Here is a 24,720-nt window from a genome sequence, read left to right on the forward strand (position 1 = left end):
AGCTCTTGTTAGTATCAGTCTTTTTCATTATAGCCATTCTAGAGGGTGTGAAGTGGTATCTTATTGTGGTTCTCATTTGTATTTCCCTAATGACAAAAGATGGTAACATGTTTTCATGTGCTTGTTTGCCATTTGTTTACCCTCTTTTAAATGTCTGTTCAAATCTTCTTCCCTGTTTTAAGAAAAAGGAAAGTTGCAACTCTCATCTCATGCATTTCTAGGGGATATATTCATTGAGTGGATTGGCATGTGGGATTGCCTGCATTATTTAAATTATTATTATTATTTTTTTCATTTTTATTGAGATTGTTCAGATACCATACAATTATCCAAAGATCCAAAGTGTACAATCACTTGCCCCTGGGTACCCTCATACAGCTGTGCATCCATCACCACACTTAATTTTTGTTCAATTTTTAGAAACCTTCCATTACTCCAGACAAGAAACAAAGTGAAAGATGAGAAAAGAAAAAAAGAAAAGGAAACTCTAAACCTCCCCTATCCCCAACCAACCCCCCTCAACCGTTGACTCCTAGTATTGATATAGTACATTTGTTACTGTTTATGAAAAAACGTTGAAACACTACTAACTGTAGTATATAGTTTGTGATAGGTATACAGTTCTTCCCCACATGCCCCTCCACCATCAACCTCCAATTGTATTGTCATACATTTGTTCTGGTTCATGAAGTGATTTCTAGTATTTGTACAGTTGATCATGGACATTGCCCACCATAGGATTCAGCCTTATACATTTCCATCTTTTGACCTCCAACTTTCCTTCTGGTGACATATATGACTCTGAGCTTCCCCTTTCCACCTCATTCACACACCATTCGGCGCTGTTAGTTATTCTCACATCTTGCTACCAACACCCCTGCCCATTTCCAAACATTTAAGTTTATCCTAATTAAACATTCTGCTCATACTAAGCAAGAGCATCTACATTTCTTCCACAAGGCAGGAGGGAGAGTCAAAGAAGGTAGAGAGGCAAAAGGAAGAGGAATCAAAAAAAAAAAAAAAAATGACAGCTAGGAAGCAGCAAAAGGAAAAATAACCTTAAATCAAAGTAGAATAAAGAATCAGACAATACCACCAATGTCAAGTGTCCAACATGCCTCCCCTATCCCCCCCTCCCATCTGCATTCACCCTGGTACACCACCTTTGTTACATTAAAGGAAGCATAATACAATGATTCTATTAGTTACAGTCTCTAGTTTATGCTGACTGCATCCCTTCCCCAATGCCTCCCCATTTTTAACACCTTGCAAGGTTGACATTTGCTTGTTCTCCCTCGTAAAAGAATGTATTTGTACATTTTATCACAATTGTTGAATACTCTAGATTTCACCAAGTTACACAGTCCCAGTCGTTATCTTTCCTCCTTTCTTGTGGTGTCTCACATGCTCCCCTTCTTTCTCTCCCAACCGTATTCATAGTTACCTTTGTTCAGTGCACTTACATTGTTGTGCTACCATCTCCCAAAATTGTGTTCCAAACCATGCACTCCTGTCCTCCATCACCCTGCAGTGCTCCCTCTAGTATTTCCTGTAGGGCAGGTGTCCCGTTCACAAAGTCTCTCATTGTCTGTCTGTCAGAAAATATTTTGAGCTCTCCCTCACATTTGAAGGACAGCCTTGCTGGATATAGGATTCCTGGTTGGTGGTTTTTCTCTTTCAGTATCTTAAATATATCACACTTCCTTCTTGCCTCCATGGTTTCTGCTGAGAGACCCGCACATAGTCTTATGAAGCTTCCTTTGTATGTAATGGATTGCTTTTCTCTTGCTGCTTTCAGGATTCTCTCTTTGTCTTTGACATTTGATAATCTGATTATTAAGTGTCTTGGCGTAGGCCTCTTCATAGCTCTTCTGTTTGGAGTACGCTGCGCTTCTTGGATCTGTAATTTTATGTCTTTCATAAGAGATGGGAAATTTTCATTGATTATTTCCTCTATTATTGCTTCTGCCCCCTTTCCCTTCTCTTCTCCTTCTGGGACACCAATGATACGTACATTATTGTACTTTGTTTCATCCTTGAGTTCCCGGAGACGTTGCTCATGTTTTTTCATTCTTTTCTCCATCTGCTCCTTTACCTGTAGGCTTTCAGGTGTTTTGTTCTCCAGTTCCTGGGTGTTTTCTTCTGCCTCTAAGATCTGCTGTTGTATGTTTCCACTGTGTCTTTCATCTCTTGTGTTGTGCCTTTCATTTCCATAGATTCTACTAGTAGGTTTTTTGAACTTTTGATTTCTGCCGTATACATGCCCAGTGCTTCCTTTACAGCCTCTATCTCTTTTGCGATATCTTCTCTAAACTTTTTGAATTGATTTAGCATTAGTTGTTTAAATTCCTGTATCTCAGTTGAAGTGTACGTTTGTTCCTTTGACTGGGCCATAACTTTGTTTTTCTTAGTGTAGGTTGTAATTTTCTGTTGTCTAGGCATGGTTTCCTTGGTTATCCCAATCAGGTTTTCCCAGACCAGAACAGGCTCAGCTCCCAGAGGGAAGAAATATTCAGTATCTGGTTTCCCTGAGGGTGTGTCTTAGAAAATTGCTCCACCCTTTGATGCCTCGGGTCACTGTGCTTTTCTGCCCAGCAGGTGACGCCTGTTAGCCTATAATTCTTGAGTGGTGTGAGGCGGTATGGCCGTGTTCCCCCAGGCTCTGGGGTCTGGTTCTGAATGGAAAGGGCCCCACCCCTTTCCTCCTAGAGAAGACAGACTCCCCAGGTGGAGGTCATTAGCATTTCAATGGTCTCATTCTCTGCTTGTGGTGTCTCCGCCCTTCCCCAGGTCACAGCCCTGGAAACTGAAAATGACTGGGGCTTTCTCCACTGAGCCAAAAAAGAAACAGATAGTCCCCTTCAGACCCAGTCAAGGCGACCCTCCGGCTCTCCCATGTCAGTTGTCACCCAAAGCCTCTGTCTGTTTTTTGGGGCTGCGTACCTGTAGTGAGTAGTTCACACTCGCTACTTAAAACCCCAGTTGGAGCTCAGCTGAGCCGTATTCGCTTGCTGGGAGAGAGCTTCTCTCTGGCACCATGAGGCTCCGCAGCTCAGGCTATGGGGGAGGGGGTCTCCCGACCTGGTTCCGCAGGTTTTACTTACAGATTTTATGCTGTGTTCTCGGGCATTCCTCCCAACCCAGGCCGGTGTATGATGAATGGATGGTCTCGTTTGTCCCCCCGGCAGTCATTCTGGATTATTTACTAGTTGTTTCCGGTTTTTTTTGTAGTTGTTCCAGGGGGACTACTTAGTTTCCACTCCTCTCCATGCCGCCATCTTGCCCGAGTCCCTAAATTTTTTTATTTTTTTCCCTTGTGAAGGGCTATTATTCAAGTTTTGTAAAATGTGAGTATGATGCTGTTTCACTGTATTGTGACATATGGGTTGTAAGATGGCTGAAAAATGAAAAAGAGAAAGGGAAAATCAAATTATTCGATTTTACTGCTATTTGAAGTTTTTTGGTCAAGAACAAGTTGAAAATAATTATTTAGACTGAAGGTTTTTGTATCTTTTAGTTTTTTTTAATGTAATGTGTTGCAATGTGTTAATATTTTTGTATTCAATTCTGAAGTCTTAAATTTGTGCTCTCCTTTGCTTTTATGTGCATAAACATGATTCCTTGGAATCAATTTCTAGAAGCAGAATGGCTGCATTAATAAATTAAAGTGAATGATTTTAACTCTTTAGATATTTATTGCTAAATTGTTACCCCAAAAAGTAGAAAAATATGAATGTGCCCTAATCTGCACATATTTATCAGTATTAAATATTATTATAAATTTCCTTTGATATAAGCATAGGGGATTTTCTTTCAAATTTTGTATTCCTTTGATTACTGGTGGAATTGAATAATTTGTGTTTTTGGTGATTTGCATTTCTCTTGTGGTATGAGGTAGTTATCTTTATTTCTCCAGGCACCATTTATTAAATAAACCATGCTGACTTGAAATGGCAGTTTTATGGTATAAATTATTCTTAAATTCTTTTGAGAGCTGTTTCTGGATCTTTTAATTGGGCTTATTTATTGAGGCCTTTATTGAGGCCTGGTTTTTATGTATTATCATACCACTTTAACTATCTGGTAGAACAAACACCCTTCTTATTTTGTTTCAATGTGTTCCTGGCTAATCTATCCATATTTTGCTTCTCTGTGAAAATTAGAGTCATTTTGTTTTGTGTGCCTTTCTTCTTGTAGCTGGTGGGAGTGCTTGTCTTTGGGATTTTGACCATAAGGGCTTTACATTTGGGGCAGATAAACATCTTTACAGTATTTAAGCTCCCAATCCCAGAATGTAGGATGCCTCCCATGTTGTCATTTCTTGCTTGACTCTCATTAATACTGATTTGCATGTATTTTATTTCCAAGTGTTTTGAATTTTTGTATTTTGTAATGTTAGATGAGTTGTTGCCTTATCCTTTTTTTTTTTTTTTTTTTTTTTACTGTACAATTCCATTTATATGAAATATTCAGACAGGCAAATCCACAGAGACAGAAAGTAGATTCATGATTGTTGGGGAATGGGTGGAAGGGAGAATCAGGAGTGACTGCTAGTGGGTACAAGGTATTTTTTGGAGCGTGATGAAACATTCTGGAATTAGATAGTGGTGATGATTGCACAACCTTGTGTATATACTAAAAACCATTAAATTGTACACTTAAAAAAGTTTTTTTCTCTTTCATATGTATTTTTTTTTTAATCATTTTATTGAGATATATTCACACACCACGCAGTCATACAAAACAAATTGTACTTTCGATTGTTTACAGTACCATCACATAGTTGTACATTCATCACCTAAATCAATCCCTGACACCTTCATTAGCACACACACAAAAATAACAAGAATAATAATTAGAGTGAAAAAGAGCAATTGAAGTAAAAAAGAACACTAGGTACCTTTGTCTGTTTGTTTGCTTCCCCTACTTTTCTACACATCCATCCATAAACTAGACAAAGTGGAGTTTGGTCCTTATGGCATCCCCAATCCCACTGTCACCCCTCATAAGCTACATTTTTATACAACTGTCTTCGAGATTCATGGGTTCTGGGTTGTAGTTTAATAGTTTCAGGTATCCACCACCAGCTACCCCAATTCTTTAGAACCTAAAAAAGGTTGTCTAAAGTGTGCGTAAGAGTGCCCACCAGAGTGATCTCTCGGCTCGTTTTGGAATCTCTCTGCCACTGAAGCTTATTTCATTTCCTTTCACATCCCCCTTTTGGTCAAGATGTTCTCCATCCCACGATGCCGGGTCTACATTCCTCCCCGGGAGTCATATTCCACGTTGCCAGGGAGATTCACTTCCCTGGGTGTCTGATCCCACGTAGGGGGGAGGGCAGTGATTTCACCTTTCAAGTTGGCTTAGCCAGAGAGAGAGGGCCACATCTGAGCAACAAAGAGGCATTCAGGAGGAGAATCTTAGGCACAAATACAGGGAGGCCTAGCCTCTCCTTTGCAGCAACCGTCTTCCCAAGGGTAAAACTTATGGTAGAGGGCTCAACCCATCAAACCACCAGTCCCCTATGTCTGTGGTCATGTTAGCAACCATGGAGGTGGGGTAGGCGAATACCCCTGCATTCTCCACAGGCTCCTCAAGGGGGCACTACATCTTTTTTTTTTTTTTCCTTGTTTGTCTTTTTTCTTTTTTCTTTTTTTTTTTAACTTTCCCTTCTTTTTTAAATCAACTGTATGAAAAAAAAAGTTAAAAAGAAAACAAACATACAATAAAAGAACATTTCAAAGAGACCATAACAAGGGAGTAAGAAAAAGACAACTAACCTAAGATAACTGCTTAACTTCCAACATGTTCCTACTTTACCCCAAGAAAGTTACATAATATAGCAACATTTCAGTGAACTTGTTCCTACTACATCCATCAGAAATTAACAGACCATAGTCATTTCTGGGCATCCCCAGAACGTTAAATAGCTTATCTGTTCTTCTTGGATTATTGTTCCCCCTTCCTTAATTGCTCTCTACTGCTAGTTCCCCTACATTCTACATTATAAACCATTTGTTTTACATTTTTCAAAGTTCACATTAGTGGTAGCATATAATATTTCTCTTTTTGTGCCTGGCTTATTTCGCTCAGCATTATGTCTTCAAGGTTCATCCATGTTGTCATATGTTTCACCAGATCGTTCCTTCTTACTGCCGCGTAGTATTCCATCGTGTGTATATACCACATTTTATTTATCCACTCATCTGTTGAAGGACATTTGGGTTGTTTCCATCTCTTGGCAATTGTGAATAATGCTGCTATGAACATTGGCGTGCAGATATCTGTTCGTGTCACTGCTTTCCGATCTTCCGGGTATATACCGAGAAGTGCAATCGCTGGATCGAATGGTAGCTCTATATCTAGTTTTCTAAGGAACTGCCAGACTGACTTCCAGAGTGGCTGAACCATTATACAGTCCCACCAACAATGAATAAGAGTTCCAATTTCTCCACATCCCCTCCAGCATTTGTAGTTTCCTGTTTGTTTAATGGCAGCCATTCTAACCGGTGTTAGATGGTATCTCATTGTGGTCTTAATTTGCATCTCTCTAATAGCTAGTGAAGCTGAACATTTTTTCATGTGTTTCTTGGCCATTTGTATTTCCTCTTCAGAGAACTGTCTTTTCATATCTTTTGCCCATTTTATAATTGGGCTGTCTGTACTATTGTCATTGAGTTGTAGGATTTCTTTGTATATGCAAGATATCAGTCTTTTGTCAGATACATGGTTTCCAAAAATTTTTTCCCATTGAGTTGGCTGCCTCTTTACCTTTTTGAGAAATTCCTTTGAGGTGCAGAAACTTCTAAGCTTGAGGAGTTCCCATTTATCTATTTTCTCTTTTGTTGCTTGTGCTTTGGGTGTAAAGTCTAGGAAGTGGCCTCCTAATACAAGGTCTTGAAGATGTTTTCCTACATTATCTTCTAGGAGTTTTATGGTACTTTCTTTTATATTGAGATCTTTGGTCCATTTTGAGTTAATTTTTGTGTAGGGGGTGAGGTAGGGGTCCTCTTTCATTCTTTTGGATATGGATATCCAACTCTCCCAGCCCCATTTGTTGAAAAGACCATTATGGCTCAGTTCGGTGCCTTTGGGGGCCTTATCAAAGATCAGTCGGCCATAGATCTGAGGGTCTATCTCTGAATTCTCAATTCGATTCCATTGATCTATATGTCTATCTTTGTGCCAGTACCATGCTGTTTTGGCAAGTGTGGCTTTATAATAAGCTTCAAAGTCAGGGAGTGTAAGTCCTCCCACTTCGTTTTTCTTTTTTAGAGTGTCTTTAGCAATTCGAGGCATCTTCCCTTTCCAAATAAATTTGATAACTAGCTTTTCCAAGTCTGCAAAGTAGGTTGTTGGAATTTTGATTGGGATTGCATTGAATCTGTAGATGAGTTTGGGTAGAATTGACATCTTAATGACATTTAGCCTTCCTATCCATGAACATGGAATATTTTTCCATCTTTTAAGGTCCCCTTCTATTTCTTTTAGTAGAGTTATGTAGTTTTCTTTGTATAGGTCTTTTACATCTTTGGTTAAGTTGATTCCTAGGTACTTGATTTTTTAGTTGCTATTGAAAATGGTATCTTTTTCTTGAGTGTCTCTTCAGTTTGTTCATTTCTAGCATATAGAAACATTACTGACTTATGTGCATTAATCTTGTATCCCGCTACTTTGCTAAATTTGTTTATTAGCTCTAGTAGGTGTATCGTTGATTTCTCAGGGTTTTCTAGATATAAGATCATATCATCTGCAAACAATGACAGTTTTACTTCTTCTTTTCCAATTTGGATGCCTTTTATTTCTTTGTCTTGCCGGATTGCCCTGGCTAGCACTTCCAGCACAATGTTGAATAACAGTGGTGACAGCGGGCATCCTTGTCTTGTTCCTGATCTTAGAGGGAAGGCTTTCAGTCTCTCACCATTGAGTACTATGCTGGCTGTGGGTTTTTCATATATGCTCTTTATCATGTTGAGGAAGTTTCCTTCAATTCCTACCTTTTGAAGTGTTTTTATCAAAAAGGGATGTTGGATTTTGTCAAATGCTTTTTCAGCATCTATTGAGATGATCAATTGATTTTTCCCTTTCGAGTTTTTAATGTGTTGTAATACATTGATTGTTTTTCTGATGTTGAACCATCCTTGCATGCCTGGAATGAACCCCACTTGGTCATGGTGTATGATTTTTTTAATGTGTCTTTGGATTCGATTTGCAAGTATTTTGTTGAGGATTTTTGCATCTATATTCATTAGGGAGATTGGCCGGTAGTTTTCCTTTTTTGTAGCATCTTTGCCTGGTTTTGGTATTAGATTGATGTTAGCTTCATAAAATGAGTTAGGTAGTGTTCCATTTTTTTCAATGTTTTGAAAGAGTTTGAGTAAGATTGGTGTCAGTTCTTTCTGGAAAGTTTGGTAGAATTCCCCTGTGAAGCCATCTGGCCCTGGGCATTTATTTGTGGGAAGATTTTTGATGACTGATTGGATCTCTTTGCTTGTGATGGGTTGGTTGAGGTCTTCTATTTCTTCTCTGGTCAGTCTAGGTTGTTCATATGTTTCCAGGAAATTGTCCATTTCTTCTACGTTATCCAGTTTGTTGCCATACAGTTGTTCATAATATCCTGTTATAATTTTTTTAATTTCTTCAGGATCTGCAGTTATGTCACCTTTTTCATTCATTATTTTGTTTATATGGGTCTTCTCTCTTTTTGATTTTGTCAGTCTAGCTAGGGGCTTGTCAATCTTGTTGATCTTCTCAAAGAACCAACTTTTGGTGATATTTATCCTTTCTATTGTTTTTTTGTTCTCTATGTCATTTATTTCTGCTTTAATCCTTGTTATTTCTTTTCTTGTACTTGGTTTAGGATTGGTTTGCTGTTCATTTTCTAGCTTCTTCAGTTGATCCATTAGTTCTTTGATTTTGGCTCTTTCTTCCTTTTTAATATATGCGTTTAGTGCTATAAATTTCCCCGTTAGCACTGCTTTTGCTGCATCCCATAGGTTTTGGTATGTTGTGTTCTCATTTTCATTCGTCTCTATATATTTAGCAATTTCTCTTGCTATTTCTTCTTTAACCCACTGATTGTTTAGGAGTGTGTTGTTTAACCTCCAGGTATTTGTGAATTTTCTAAGTCTCTGATGGTTATTGACTTCTAATTGTATTCCATTGTGGTCAGAGAATGTGCTTTGAATAATTTCAATCTTTTTAAATTTATTGAGGCTTGTTTTATGTCCCAGCATATGATCTATTCTGGAGAAAGTTCCGTGAGCACTAGAAAAGTATGTGTATCCTGCTGATTTGGGATGTAATGTCCTGTAGATGTCTGTTAAATCTAATTCATTTATCAGATTGTTTAGGTTTTCAATTTCCTTATTGGTCTTCTGTCTGGTTGATCTATCTATAGGAGAGAGTGATGTGTTGAAGTCTCCCACAATTATTGTGGAAACATCAATTGCTTCCTTTAGTTTTGCCAATGTTTCTCTCATGTATTTTGTGGCACCTTGATTGGGTGCATAGACATTTACGATTGTTATTTCTTCTTGCTGAATTGCCCCTTTTATTAGTATGTAGTGGCCTTCTTTGTCTCTCAAAACATCCCTGCATTTGAAGTCTATTTTATCTGAGATTAATATTGCTACACCTGCTTTCTTTTGGCTGTAGCTTGCATGAAATATTTTTTTCCATCCTTTCACTTTCAGTTTCTTTGTGTCCCTGTGTCTAAGATGAGTCTCTTGTATGCAACATATTGATGGTTCATTTTTTTTGATCCATTCTGCGAATCTATATCTTTTAATTGGGGAGTTTAATCCATTTACATTCAACGTTATAACCGTGAAGGCATTTCTTGAATCGGCCATCTTATCCTTTGGATTATGTTTGCCATATTTTTCCCTCTCTCTATTAATATCCTTTATTGTACCCATACCGAATCTCCTTAGTACTGAACCTTTCTCCAAGTCTCTCTGTCCTGTCTTTGTTTCTCTGTCTGTAGGGCTCCCTTTAGTATCTCCAGTAGGGCAGGTCTCTTGTTAGCAAATTCTCTCAGCATTTCTTTGTCTGTGAAAAATTTAAGCTCTCCCTCAAATTTGAAGGAGAGCTTTGCTGGATAAAGTATTCTTGGCTGGAAATTCCTCTCACTCAGAATTTTAAATATATCGTGCCACTGCCTTCTTGCCTCCATGGTGGCTGCTGAGTAGTCACTACTTAGTCTTATGCTGTTTCCTTTGTATGTGGTGAATTGCTTTTCTCTTGCTGCTTTCAGAACTTGCTCCTTCTCTTCTGTGTTTGACAGTGTGATCAGTATATGTCTCGGAGTGGGTTTTTTTGGATTTATTCTATTTGGAGTTCGCTGAGCATTTATGATTTGTGTATTTATGTTGTTTAGAAGATTTGGGAAGTTTTCCCCAACAATTTCTTTGAATACTCTTCCTAGACCTTTACCCTTTTCTTCCCCTTCTGGGACACCAATGAGTCTTATATTCGGACGTTTCATATTATCTATGATATCCCTGAGGTCCATTTCGAGTTTTTCAATTTTTTTCCCCATTCTTTCTTTTATGCTTTCATTTTCCATTCTGTCATCTTCCAGGTCACTGATTCGTTGTTCAACTTCCTCTAGTCTTGTACTATGAGTGTCCAGAATCTTTTTAATTTGGTCAGCAGTTTCTTTAATTTCCATAAGATCATCCATTTTTTTATTTAGTCTTGCAATGTCTTCTTTATGCTCTTCTAGGGTCTTCTTGATTTCCTTCATATCCCGTACTATGGTCTCATTGTTCATCTTTAGTTCTTTGAGTAGCTGCTCTAGGTGTGTCTCTTCTGGTCTTTTGATTTGGGTGCTTGGGCTTGGGTTATCCATATCGTCTGGTTTTTTCATATGCTTTATAATTTTCTGTTGTTTTTGGCCTCGTGGCATTTGCTGACCTTGATAGGGTTCTTTTAGGGTTTGTAGACCAGTTGAAGTCCTTATCTCTAATTTATCAGATCTACAGCTTTGTGGAGTACACTTTCTGTAACTAACCAGCAGGTGGCGTCCACGAGCCACCTGTTCTCCACAAGCCAGATCTCCCCTGCTTAGCCTTTTTGGTGAGTGGGGGAGTGAGTCTTGTGGGGCCCAATTGGTGTCCCAAGCTTGCGTGTGTAGTTGGTGTTGCCTGCCCTGTATGTGGGGCGTGTTTCTGGGCAGTCGGGGAGGGGGGGTGGCCCTAACAATCAAATCTCCCTGATGATCCTAGAGTTTTAAAGCTACTGCAATAGTCTAATCCTTCAGTTCAGTCCTGCCACAGTTTGTCTCTGCCAATGACCCACAAGTCCTTGGTATTGGCGTATGGCTCCTGAGACTTGCAAGTGGGCCCCTCTTCCAGGCTGTGCACCCCGGGTCCTCTGTTGAGGGATGACTGTGCTATGTCACAGGTGAGTGCCGTCCCCCCAGGGCAGTTCTGGGCTGCTGGGCTGTGTTGGGAGGCTCCCAGTCTGTTCAAATGATGGCTGAATGGGGCTCTGTTAATTCACACTGCTCCCCCTTCCCAGCTCTGGGACATTCAGCTGAGGTTGCAGGGAAGGCTAATGTCCATTCCCAGTTTTGTGGTGTGTGCCTGTTATTTGAAGCACTTCCGTCACACTGGGTTGTCTGGGGCAGCTCTGGGCTATGGGGCTGGCGATGGGCAGGAGTGTTTCCTGTCCATCAGGATGGTGGCTGTGAGCGGACACCCCCCTTTTCTTGGGAAGTTGTGTTGTTTAGTGAATTTTCTCAGCCACTGGATTATTGCCTTTTGTCTCAGAGCTCTCTTAGTTCTGCTCTTGACTTGACGTGCCCAAATTTCAGTTCTTTGAAGCTTTCTGTATTGAGCTTCTTAGAGTAATTGTTTTAGAAAAAGCAAAAAGGATTTAAAAAAAAAAAAAAAAAAAAAAACGGCCCTCCTCAGAGATCTAATGGGTTATTGAAATGCTAATAGACAAAGCAACCAGGGCCATTAAGGAAAGGTGCACAGGGCAGAGAGATCAGCCTTGCTTCGGGATTTGCATATGCGCCTCAAGGCCTGATCTCCGCCCTTCCCCTTTCTGTGTTCACCAGAACTCCAAAAATCCTCTGCTTTTATTTTGGAGTTTTTCGTGTTGTTTTTTTTCTATGCCTGTCTCCTCTCTGCTGGGCTGGCTGCTCTCAGAGTCTCTGGTGTCTGGTCTCAGTCTATCTATGGTTGGAGTTTGAATCAGTAGAATGAGTTTCCGATAAGAGCAGCCACTGGAATTCTCCCTTCTCCTTCCTGGAGCTGACAGCCCCTCCTCCCCCGGGACTGAGCCTGGCAGGGAGGGGCGCGGGTCCCCTGGCTGCAAAAACTTACAGATTTCGCTGATCTAGCAGTTCCACGTTTTCATGAGTGTTGTATGAAGTATGCCCAAAGACAGATTGCTCTGTGGTGTCCAGTCCACGCAGTTCCTGGCTTTTTACCTACTTTCCTGGAGGAGTAACTAAAACATACAGCTCACCAGTCTGCCATCTTGCCCCGCCCTCCGCCTTATCCTTTTATTAATGGTCCTGCTAGTGGAAAGGAAAGCATCTGACTTATTAATTCCAATCATCATATTTCCATGATTCCAAGATGTACTTTTCCCCACTGCAATGGGAATATTACATTCATTTTATGTATAATTTTAATTAATAGCTTTTGTTTTCCATGAAAATGTGTTATATTTATGACATCTTACAATTAAGGAAACCGGGCAAGTTTTCACTTAATTTTGGGATGTTCTAAGTAGATAGTTGTGGTGGTTTGAAACTGTATGTATCCAGAAAAACATGTTGTTAAGTCTAATCCATTCCTGTGGGTGTGAACCTACTGTGAGTAGGACCTTTTGATGAGGCTACTTCAGTTAAGGCGTGACCCACCTGAATCAGAATGGGTCCCTTATAAGAGAATGAATTCAGCCACAGAAAGAGAAAGCCATGGAAGCAAGAAGCTGAAATCAGTGAAACCTGGAAGAGAAGGGACATAGTAATAGACACCACCACGTGCCTTGCCACGTGGCAGAGGAACCAAGGATCGCCAGCAGCCGATCTTCGGAAAGAAAGCGTTGCCCTGATGATGACTTGATTTGGATGTTTTCCTGGACTCTTACTGTGAGCGAATAAATTTCCATTGTCTAAGTTGATCCATTTAGGAAACAAGAAATAATTATATCACTACTGATCAAGATAGTTTTGTCTGTTGCAGGTAGTTGCCTCATGTGTCTTTCTTGTCTTGTTTCATTGGCTAGAACTTGAGTACAGTGTTAAGTATTAGATGGTGGTGAGTATTTTCCTCTTTTTGATTTTAATAAGAATATCCATTATATTTTAATGTTAAATATTGGACATCCATGAAACATTCTTAAGCATGTTGAGAAAGTATCCCTCTGTCATTTGAATATTCCAATAAGAAATATGTTAAAATTTCAAAGTGCTATTCTTTGAAATAGTTCTAAGGTTTTTTATTAGACCTATTTGTATAATACTTTATGTTAATAGTTATAATAGTAAACCATCTTTATGTTCCTGAAATACTTGTATTCTTTCGCTATACAGTGCTGAATTTTGATTTGCAAGTATTTTTTAAAAGGGATTTTGGTTATTCATTTGTAAGACTAATTCATAGTGTCCCCCCTCCCCTTTTTTTTTTTAATCTTTGTAAGTATTTAGTATTGAGGTTATGCTAGCTATATGTAAAATTAAACTAAATCTTTCCGTCTTTTCTTATTCTCTGGAACTTCCTTTTTCCTTCCAGAGTTGTAGAGGAATTATCTGTTCTCAAAGAAACTTGTCCATAAAATTGGCATTTTTAAATGTACATTTTCTGTTTCTTCTATAGTCAGTTTTGGTAATTTGTTTTCCTAAAATTTGTCCTTATGTCTTAAAACAGAGGTTTGTGTGTTTTATTTTTCGTAGAATCAGCTATTACATTATTAATTTAGTTCTTCAGTTGTCTGTATTCATTCTCCCTTTGTGTTGATTTCTTATTTGTGTTCTCTGTAGGCTTGTTTTTTTATTATCTGTTGTCAGACTTCTCTTGTATGCTTGATCTTCTCTTCATTCTTGTGTAGTGATAACTGCATTTTAATTCTGTGATTTTGCTTCTTGTTCCTTGTTCATTAGACGAGTCTGTTCAAATGTTATAAAAAAACATTGTAAAATTTTGTCTCCTTTTGGCCCAACGTTTGCTTGTTTTTAATTATTGAATTATACAGAAAAATACACAGATTATAAGTGTATGGATCAGTGAATTGTCACAGAGTGAACACATCCATATAACCAACACACGGATAAAGAAACAGAACCCTGCCAGCACTCCAGAAATCTCTTTACATATCCCTTCCTAATCACTATTCTTACCCTTCTTTCCAGAGGTGTAAATATTGTCCTGACTTCTAATTCACAGATGCATTTTTTCTGGTTTGCATTCTTTATGAACAGAAGCATACAAATTACGTATGTATGTTTAGATTGTTATGTTTGGTTCATCCATGTTGCATGCAGCTGCAGTTCATTCATATTCATACTGTGTAGTATTCCGCAGTTTGACTATATTACCAATTAGTTATCTGTTCTTCTTTTGAGTATTTGGGTTATTTTCAGCTTTTGACTATTGTGAAAAAATCTACTCTGAACATTGTAGTACATGGTTTTTGGGGCATAAGTGCATGTGTTTCAATTGGGTATTTACTTAGCAGTAGAACTGCTGGGTTATAAAGTATGCGCATATTCAGTGTCAGTAGATTCTCTGCCAAATAGTTATCCAAAATGGTTTCACCAACTTATATTTCTAAGAACGGTGTATGAACTTTCCATTTGCCCTACATTCTGCCCTAAGATTCTAATCCAAATTATTTGGTACATATATTTAGAAACATACATAAAAAAGTATGCTATCAATTTATTGCATTGTGGGTGAAGGTTGTGGCCTGTATAACTTTTGGTTTTTGGAAATTTGAATTTGTCTCTTTGATCTGGTATGTGATTGATTATTGTAAATATTTCACAGGTGCTAGAAAAGTCAAGATTTCCTCTTTTCATTGTCAACTCTATTCAGTTATATTCACACTTCCTATATCATTACTTAATTTTTATCACCTTGACAAAAACTAGGAAAGATACTCTCTTAGAGTACATTTATCTTTAAAAACTTTCGGAGTTTCTGTCTGTTAAACCCCTATGAATATAATTTAGCAATATTTTCCATAACCTTTTTCATTCTGCTTAAAAAAGCATAGGGATTTTGTTTTTTGTTTAAATTGAGGTATAATTTACATATAGTAAAATAATCATCTTAAGTGTTCTGTTTGATCAGTTTTAACAAATGCAAATTTTCTGTAACCCACTACCGTGTCAGAGCATGGAAGATTCCCATCATCAAAGTTTCATTACGCTCTTTCCCAATCATTCCTCACCCGATTTCCCCTGATCCCCTGCCATACATCCCTACCCCCTTAGCAATGACTGATCTTATATTTGTTTTGCCTGTTTTAGAATTTAACTGTAGTCATACAAGATGTATTTTATTTTATTATTTTTTGGGGGGGATTTGGTTTATTTCATTCAACATGAAGTTTTTGAGATTCATCCATGTTATTGGCTTTAACAATAGTTCTGGTTGCTCCATATTCTTACCAATATTAGGTGATATCATTCTTGTTCTTTTAGTGGATTTGTAGTACATAAGCATAGTTTTAATCATATGTGAATATGCAATCTCTTCCCAATGTTTGATATTATCTGAATGATAATTTCTGATTGTCACAAGACATAGAATGAGTAATGTCTATGAGTAATGACTGTGTTTTGAATATTTTCTTTGGATGGCGAAACCTTTGAACTATTGTAAATTAATTAAGAACCACAGAGATGAAAGTGAATTTAGAAAACATTTATTAGAAATCCCTCATTTTATAGATAAGCAAACTGACTCAAAATTCTAGAGACTTTAACATTATACAGCAAGTTAGTGCTGAATGTAGGTGTATGATTTTTGATGTGTTTTTTGTCTAATTATTTTTCCTTGATATTTCTGAAGTGTTACTTTCATTTTTTTTGTAATAATGGATATTAAATGTCTACTTTTTCATTTCATACTGTGTTCAGAAAATAATTTGGTTTTAGATGAGTTAGACCAGGGGAAGGAATTTAAAGTTGGCTTCATCAAAATCCCATTTTTCTTAACATTCCTTTTTTCCTGAAGTATTGTTTAAGGAGCAAGATTAGAAAAGAAGAAAAGAGGAAGATGGCAATAGCTCTGAGAGATTTGTAGTGCAGGGTGTCATAAAGAGTCCTTTTTACTCATCTCTTCCCATATGAGTTTCTGAATGAATTGAATCCTATTATTTAATTCTGCCTTTACTTTCCTAGGTATGCAGGTGCCTTGAGAGCTTCAGGAGAAATGGCTTCAGCACAGTATATTACTGCAGGTCAGTATCTTAAATAGACTACTTTTCAAGAAAGGGGTATATTAAGTAGTCAATAAATGTTATATTTTACTCCCAACCAATTTGTTTCATGCCTTTTCATTTTATACTGTGTGGTTTATAAAACATCCCCTTTGAAGCTGGAGTACTTATACTTACATTAAACGGCTTGGAACTTATAGTCCAAATTATAAATCAGTGATGTCTCTCCTTTTGGAAAAATAATCTTCATGGCATTTGAATTAAATTATAGGTTAGGTTTTAGGTTCTATTATATAATATCTTTGGGGATCTTCAGAGATAAGTTTTATCATAGCTGACCTGATCATTGTAAAGGAGAGTGTTATGGCTACTGGTGTAAAGAAGTGGCATGAGGTATAAGGAGAAATAGAAATTCTTAAAAGGTAAAGGATAACTTATTTTTTCACTACATGAGATCATATATATCTCTATCCCAATTTTGAGCATTTTTTCAGAAGCTTGATGTTTTAAATCATTGGGCTACGTTGATAGGGTTTTCTCAGTCATGCTTCCTTTTTTTTTTTTTTTTGTAACAATAGCTTTATTGACCATAAATATAATTCATATACTATACACTTCACATATTTAAAGTGCTCAGTTTGTTTTTTTAGTATATTCATAGAGCTATGCATTCATTATCACAATCGATTTTAGAACATTTTTTAGAACTTTTCAGCACTCGAAAAAGAAACTCCGTACCATTTAGCAGTCACCCCTTTTCCTCCTATCACTTCCATCCTTCATCAGCCACTAATGTGCTTTCTGATTTGCCTATTCTGGATTTTTCATATGAAAGGAATCATACCTTATGTGTTCTTTTTTGTAACTAGCTTCTTATAGTTAGCATGTTTTCAAGGCTCATCCATGATACAACATCTGTCAGTACTTTTATTTTTTTGTGGCTGATCAGTATTCCATATATACCACATTTTATTTATCCATTTATCAGCTGATGGACATTTGTGTTATTTCTACATTTTGGCTGTTATGAATTATTCTGCTAACCATTTGTGTAAAAGTTTTTGTGTGGGCATATGTTTTCATTTCTCCTGGTCTATAAATAGGATGGAAGTGCTGGGTCATACGGTAATTCCAAGTGCAATCTTTTGAGGAGATGTCAAACTTTTCCAAAGTGGCTGCACAGTTTTACAGTCCCAACAACTATGTATGAGGATTCCAGTTTCTCCACATCCTCGACATTGTTCTCTGGCGTTTGATTATAGTCATCCTAGTGGGTGTGAAATGTTACCTCATTATGTTCAGCCATTCATTTTTTTAAATGCAATTTTATTGAGAGATATTCACACACCGTATAATCCATCCAAAGTATACAGTCCCTGACTCACAGTATCATCATGTAGTTGTGCTTGCATTGCCACAATCAATTTTAGAATATTTTCATTACTCCAAAATAAAGAAAAAAATAAAAAGAATACCCAAACTATCTCATACCCTTTATACCCCCTATTATATATATATATATATATATTTTTTTTTTTTTATAATTTTTTAATTACTCATCTGCCCATACACTGGGTAAAGAGAGTGTCAGTCAGCAGTTTTTCACTATAACATTGTCATGATAAAAGCTACATAGTTACATAATTATCATCCAAGAATCAAGTCTATTGGATTATCGTTTATCAGATTGAGATATTTTCTTCTAGCCATTCTAATACACTAGAAACTAAAAAGGACTATATATATAATGCATAAGAATAGCCTCCAGATTGACCTCTTGACTCTGAGATCTTTCAGCCACTGTAACTTTATTTATTTATTTTTTTTCATTTCTTTTCCTCCTTTTAGTCAAGAAGATTTTCTCAATCCCATGATGCCAGGGGCAGGCTCATCCCTGGGAGTCATGTCCCATGTAGGGGGGAGGGTAGCGAGTTTATTTGCAGAGTTGGCTGAGAGAAAGGCCACATCTGAGAAATAAAAGAGAATCTCAGGGGGTGACTCTTAGGCATAAGTATAAGTCGGCTTAGCTTCTCCTTTGCAGGAATAAGTTTCATATGGCAAGCCCCAAGATCGTGAGCTTGACTTATTAAATTGAGATTCCCTAATGCTTGTGGGAATATCAGGGATTCCCCAGGTGGGGAAGTTTAATAGTTCCACATTTCCACCCAGTCCCTCAAGGGGGCTTTGTAATTACTTTATTTTCTGCCCAAAATACTCTGGGATGCATCAGGATATCACATTAACCTGAAAATAACAAGATCTCATTCCGTATTCTAGGTTCTATGTAATTATGTTGTTTAAATAAACCGAACATACAGGTTATATTATAGAGTGTGCTACAGAGAATATAAATTTTGTACCAAATAAACATCTCTTAAATAACAGTCAAAACTCAGGAATAGATGTGAGTGCTGTAAGAGCTTACAATCTAGGAACCTTTACAATAAGCCTCATTGAGCATTCTGTACTCCTACATCATGGATTGCATAATCTCTGCCCACATGCTCTTCACAGTAACCTATGCTCTCAAATTCAATTCTCAGCATTTTCTCAGTATAGTTAGTTTACATTAATGAGGCCTTAACAATGTTTATCCTTTAGTGTCTGGCTTATTTTACTCAACATAATGTCCTCAAGGCTCATTCACCTAGTTGCACGCCTCCCGACTTCATTCCTTCTTGCAGCGGTTCAATATTCTGTTATATGTATACACCACAGTTTGCCCTCTGGCTAACCCATGGATGTACCTTTAGGCTACTTCCTTTCGTTGTAAATCATGAATACTGCTGCCATAAGCATCAATGTGTAAATTCCTATTCAGGTCCCTGCTTTCAGTTTTTCCAAGTATATAACAGGTAACGGGGTTTTAGGATCATGTCAACCTTTCATATTTAGTACAATAAATAACGGGTTTCTTTGTGACATTTTGAGTTAAGGAGATTTTCCTTTAACCTTTTTTCCTAAAAGTAGATTTAGTTTCTGTGTTCAACTGAAGCTTTTAATGAGAAAATGTGATTGCTTTTACCTAGTTCATTTGATTGTGTGGGTATCTAAAAGTAACTTGATTTCAACAACTTCAGTGTCACAGGGGACCTGGCTTACAATATTGGTGGGATGAAAAATACTATTCTTTGTATTTTTTTACTTCCTTACTTTTTAACTTCTTATTTTGAAATAATTTCAAATTTACAGAAATGTTGCAAGAATTCACCAGTTAATTTTTTGTCACATTTGCTTTTCATCTCTCTCTTTAATGCATGTTATTGTTTTTTGAACCATTTGAGAGTAGCGTGCAGATACCGGGTCTTTTACTTCTGAATATTCCATCCAGTAGATATTTCCTAAGAACCAGGTGTAACCACAGAGCAATTATCAATTTTCAAAACCTGGTAATTTAACATTGATATAGTACTCTAAAATATAGACTTCATTCAGATTTTGCCAGTTATCCCAATAATGCCCATTTTCAAGTTCTTTTTTCCTTTCTGCTTCAGGATCCAATCCAGGATCAGACATTGCATTTAGTTTTCATACCTCATTAGTCTTCTTTAATCTCAAGTTTGTTTCTTGACTTTTTTTCAAACTAATGAAATTACTTTTGAGATGCTCTTTTGATAGTAAATACTAAGCTTTAAATCATCTGTTTTATTAGACTAGTGTGTACTTTTAAAATGTTACTAGAATTTAGGCATTTTTTTAATTGTAAAAATAATTAGCTTGGTAAGATGCCTAAATTTCAGTCCTCCAAAATATTTTTTCAACATTGTAGTTAGTTTTTTTATTCAGAAAGATTTTATTGAGCATCTGCTTTGTGCTGTGATGCTGTAGAATTTACTGGGCTTCAGTCTGTATAATAATGATACGTAACATTTCACATCTTCGGTATTAACAAAACAAACAAGCTAAAATAAGCTAGATTAGAAATTGCTGTCCATGCAGTTCCAAGTGCCTAGGCCTCTGTAATAGCTAGGAAGTCAGCAGAGAAAAAGAATTCTGGATTCGGAGAGAAGAGCTACATCCATGACCAAGAGATTGGTAAGGGGAGATAAACAGGGAAAAGGTTTTGAAGACCAATTAGTTTTGGATCCTGACTGTTTACTAGAGTCAGGAAGTGTGTTCAAGGAGCCAGATTTCAGTATCTAAGCATTTAGTAGATGGGAACCAACTCTGGGTTCACAGGGAGGTTATTTGGGAATGGTGATCTGATGGCCTGGTCCATAGTGGCAGGACAGTAGTAGTAGTATGCCTATTTGATCCCTACACAAAGGTTATGTGTTCTCTCTATTGAATTAATACAGCCTGCTTTGTTTGGTAAGACAAAGACTGGCAAGGAAAGAGAGAGAAAGGCAGGGCTTGGAAGTTGTTTGTAGCTAGCAATGACATTATATGGTTTTTAAAAGGTTTTCTGGTGAGTTCTGATTTAAAAATGAGTATTTTTATTTTTCTAATTAGGAGTCCAACTGCAAAAGGAATAGGTATCTAATAGTTCGTTAGCAGGGTTTTATTTATATTTTACAGTATAATATGTTAAATATGTCACTATTTTAGTAAGACAGTGTTTGTTTTGTTTTTAAGCCCTTAGAGATTTGTTTGACTCCATGGATAAAACTTCTTCTAGTATTCCACCTATTATTCTACTGCAGTTTTTGCACATGGCTTTCCCACAGTTTGCGGAGAAGGGTGAACAAGGACAGTATCTTCAGCAGGTAATCATGGCAAGATTTTGTGGTTTTCATTTTGTAAATTGTAAAACAGGTTTCCTATAGTGACTGCTTTCCCCATAGTTACTCTGCAGTATATTTGGAAATACAAATACTCAGTCCACTCTCGTTTCTTGCTACCATTATCTCTTGCCTGGACTGTTGCAGTAGTCCATAAACTGATCATCCTGCTTCTGCTTTTGCCTCTCTGCAGTGTTTTTCCACAACACCTGCAGTTGTTTTTTAAATTGTACATGAGAGTAGGTCACTCTTGTTCAAAACCTCTTACTGGTTTTCTATCCTAGTCTTAAATAATCTAGTGTTCTGGTTTGCTAATGCTGCTGGTATGGAAAACAACAGAAATGGATCAGCTTTTATAAAGGGGGTGTTCTAGTTTGCTAATAATGCTGCCAGAATGCAAAACACCAGAAATGGATTGGCTTTTATAAAAGGGGGTTTATTTGGTTACACGGTTACAGTCTTAAGGCCATAAAGTGTCCAAGGTAACACATCAGCAATTGGGTACCTTTACTGGAGGATGGCCAGTGGTGTCCGGAAGACCTGTTAGCTGGGAAGGCACATGGCTGGCGTCTGCTCTAAAGTTCTGGTTTCAAAATGGCTTTCTCCCAGGACGTTCCTCTCTAGGCTGCAGTTCCTCAAAAATGTCACTCTTAGTTGCACTTGGGATATTTGTCCTCTCTTAGCTTCTCCGGAGCAAGAGTCTGCTTCCAATGGCCGTCTTCAAACTGTCTCTCATCTGCAGCTCCTGTGCTTTCTTCAAAGTGTCCCTCTTGGCTGTAGCTCCTCTTCAGAAGGTCACTCTCAGCTGCACTGAGTTCCCTCTGTCTGTCAGCTCATTTATATGGCTCCAGTGACTCAACTTAGACCCACCCTGAATGGGCAGAGCAACACCTCCATGGAAATTATCCAATCAGAGTCATCACCCACAGCTGAGTGGGGCACATTCCAAAGAAACACTCAAAGAATTATAATCTAATCAACCCTGACAGGTCTACCCACACAAGATTACATCAAAGATAATGGTGTTTGGAGGACACAATATATTCAAACTGGCACAGGGGGGTTATTTGGTTACAAAGTTACAGTCTTAGGGCCATGAAAATATCCCAACAAAGGCATCAACAGTAAGTTACCTCCACTGAAGAAAGCCATTGGTGTCCAGAAAATCTCTGTTAGCTCGGAAGGCATGTGGCTGGTGTCTGCTTGCTCCCAGGTTGTGTTTCAAACTTGCTTTCTCTGAGGATGTTTTTCTCTATGTGTCTGGGGGTGTTCTCTTAGTTTTCCCAGGCAAACTCTGGACTAGCAAAAGTCTGCATTCAGTGGCCGTTTTCAAAATGTCAATCTCAGCTGCTCTGAGGTCCTTCCATTTGTGAGTTCTGTTATAGGAGTCCAGTGATTAAGACCTACCCTGAATGGATGAGGTCCATATCTCCATGGAAACAGTCAAAGGATTCCAGCCTAATCAACACTAATATGTCTGCCCCCACAAGGTTGCATCAAAGAACATTGCGTTTTGGGGGATGTAATACACCCAAACCAGCACATCTAACCTCTTAGATCATCTTGTACCACGCTCCCCTTGCTCACTTCTCTCCAGCCACACTGGCTTCCTTGTTATTCCTAAGCAAACCCTCTCTTGCAATGTTCTTTTGGTTTTTGGGTAAGTGCATGGCTTACTTCTTCTCTTCATTCAGGTGGCATGGCCTGTGGGTGGCCTTCCTTGACCATCCTATTTAAGTAGCACACTCCCCTTCTCCTAGTCACTTTCTGTCCATATTTGCTGCTGTAGTTTTCTTCATAGCCATTATCCAGACTTGAATTCATGGTATATTTTTATTTAAATATGACTCCATTGGACTTTTTTATTTTGTTCACTGCTATCTATTCCTAGTGTCTAAAACAGTGTTTGGCTCAAGTAAGAACTCAGTAAAAGCATCTGTTGAAGAACAAACTATTCTGAAATTCTTTACTTTTTTGAAGGTTACATAATATGTAATTCAGTCTAATATTTTAAGTAATAAAACTGCTCTCTCCCCTAACAAAACAATAATTACTTGAAAAGGATTTTATAGAACAAACACTGTCTAGCCATGGTTACTTACTGTGTCATTTTTTATTACAGGATGCAAATGAATGTTGGATACAAATGATGCGAGTATTACAGCAGAAATTGGAAGCCTTAGAGGATGATTCTATTAAAGAAGTAATTGAAATATATTCATGATTGTACAGATTCATCTACTTTGATCTTTTGTTTGTTTTCCTCCAGAGACTTTAAAATAAATTTATCTCAATCGGTAGTCATGTACTTTTGAGTACTTTAGATGTTCAATCTGTAGTCAGAATTTGAAAAGCTTGCATGTGACACTTGAAATCTGGACATTATTTGTTGAACTTAATCCTTTGATACTGAGCTTCCGTAATGTTTTGGTATTGTTTTTTGAACAGCGGGATTTTACAGAAAGTGGCTACATTTTAATAATCTTAAATATGTGTTAAACTGGATTGTGTGGGAGGAAGTACATACTAATACCTATTTAAAATAAAATTGGAATCTTTCATTTTAAATTTTGCAGACAGATACCTCATCTGCATTAGCAGTGACACCTTCTAAAAAGAAGAGTTTAATTGATCAGTTCTTTGGTGTTGAGTTTGAAACTTCGTATCCTTATGAGCCAAGATTTAAATATAGACTGTATTCATAACTTACTTGAAAGGAATTGGTTTAAGTAGCGTAATTGGCTGATTGGGATGGCAGGTGTGGTATAAAGAAAAATTCTTTAGAGGTTTTTATGCCTAAAAACGATAATGGAAATTGGGAATTTGGAAAAAATGTACCCATTTGAGTGATCTTGAGTTTAGATAAATATACACTTTAAGAATATTCAGTATATTTTCCTAAGGGACATTTTTAGCAGAATCTACCTCATTAATTCACCTCATAGAGAACTAATTTTTAATGGTATGAAACAATATCGGTTAAATTGTATTTCTGAGATTGAACCAATACATAAAACATGAATCAAGGGAGGGTATTTGCTAGCTCATAGAATAGATACTTAGAAAAGTTTTCTGTTTATATATGTTTGGGTCATTAAGACCATGTTAAGTACATACCGAATCCTAACCTACAATTGTTTAGAGTGTATCCTTTGCATTTTATTTTTTTACACACATTCATTGCTCATTGTTGTTTATAGATTTGTTGGTCGGTGAATGAGCATTTGGAAATAAAATGAATCTCTGTTGGGAGACCAAAATACCAATGAATACTAACAGTTAATTTTAATAGCATTAGGATAATTTTATTATTTTCAAGATTATCTTACAAACTGAACGTCTGTTAGCATGTTCCTTACCTTATTTCACAAAGCATGAAATGTACAGAATCTGAAGAAGAAGAAGTCACAAAAGGAAAGGAAAATCAGCTTCAGCTTAGCTGCTTTATCAATCAAGAAGTCAAGTATCTTTTTACAGGACTTAAATTGGTAAGGACAATTATATCCAGAAACCAAACAAACTTTAACATAGCTTTTAATTTCATAGAGAAAAACATTAACATGATTTCACATGCTAACAAACTTGACAC

At 37.3% G+C, this 24,720-nt stretch overlaps 1 protein-coding gene across 1 annotated transcript in view; it reads left to right on the plus strand.

Moving 5' to 3' along the window:
* The window catches only part of USP14 (ubiquitin specific peptidase 14), a 99,412-nt gene that overhangs the window by 40,523 nt on the left and 34,169 nt on the right, over positions 1–24,720 (plus strand). Inside the window, exons 6-10 of the mRNA XM_037805513.1 lie at positions 16,373–16,431; positions 20,986–21,116; positions 23,254–23,334; positions 23,708–23,793; positions 24,505–24,619. Of these exons, the coding sequence (XP_037661441.1) occupies positions 16,373–16,431; positions 20,986–21,116; positions 23,254–23,334; positions 23,708–23,793; positions 24,505–24,619 (472 nt within the window). The remainder of the gene's footprint in view (positions 1–16,372; positions 16,432–20,985; positions 21,117–23,253; positions 23,335–23,707; positions 23,794–24,504; positions 24,620–24,720) is intronic.

Source organism: Choloepus didactylus, chromosome 16, assembly GCF_015220235.1.
Source record: "Choloepus didactylus isolate mChoDid1 chromosome 16, mChoDid1.pri, whole genome shotgun sequence".
Taxonomy (NCBI): Eukaryota; Metazoa; Chordata; class Mammalia; order Pilosa; family Megalonychidae; genus Choloepus; species Choloepus didactylus.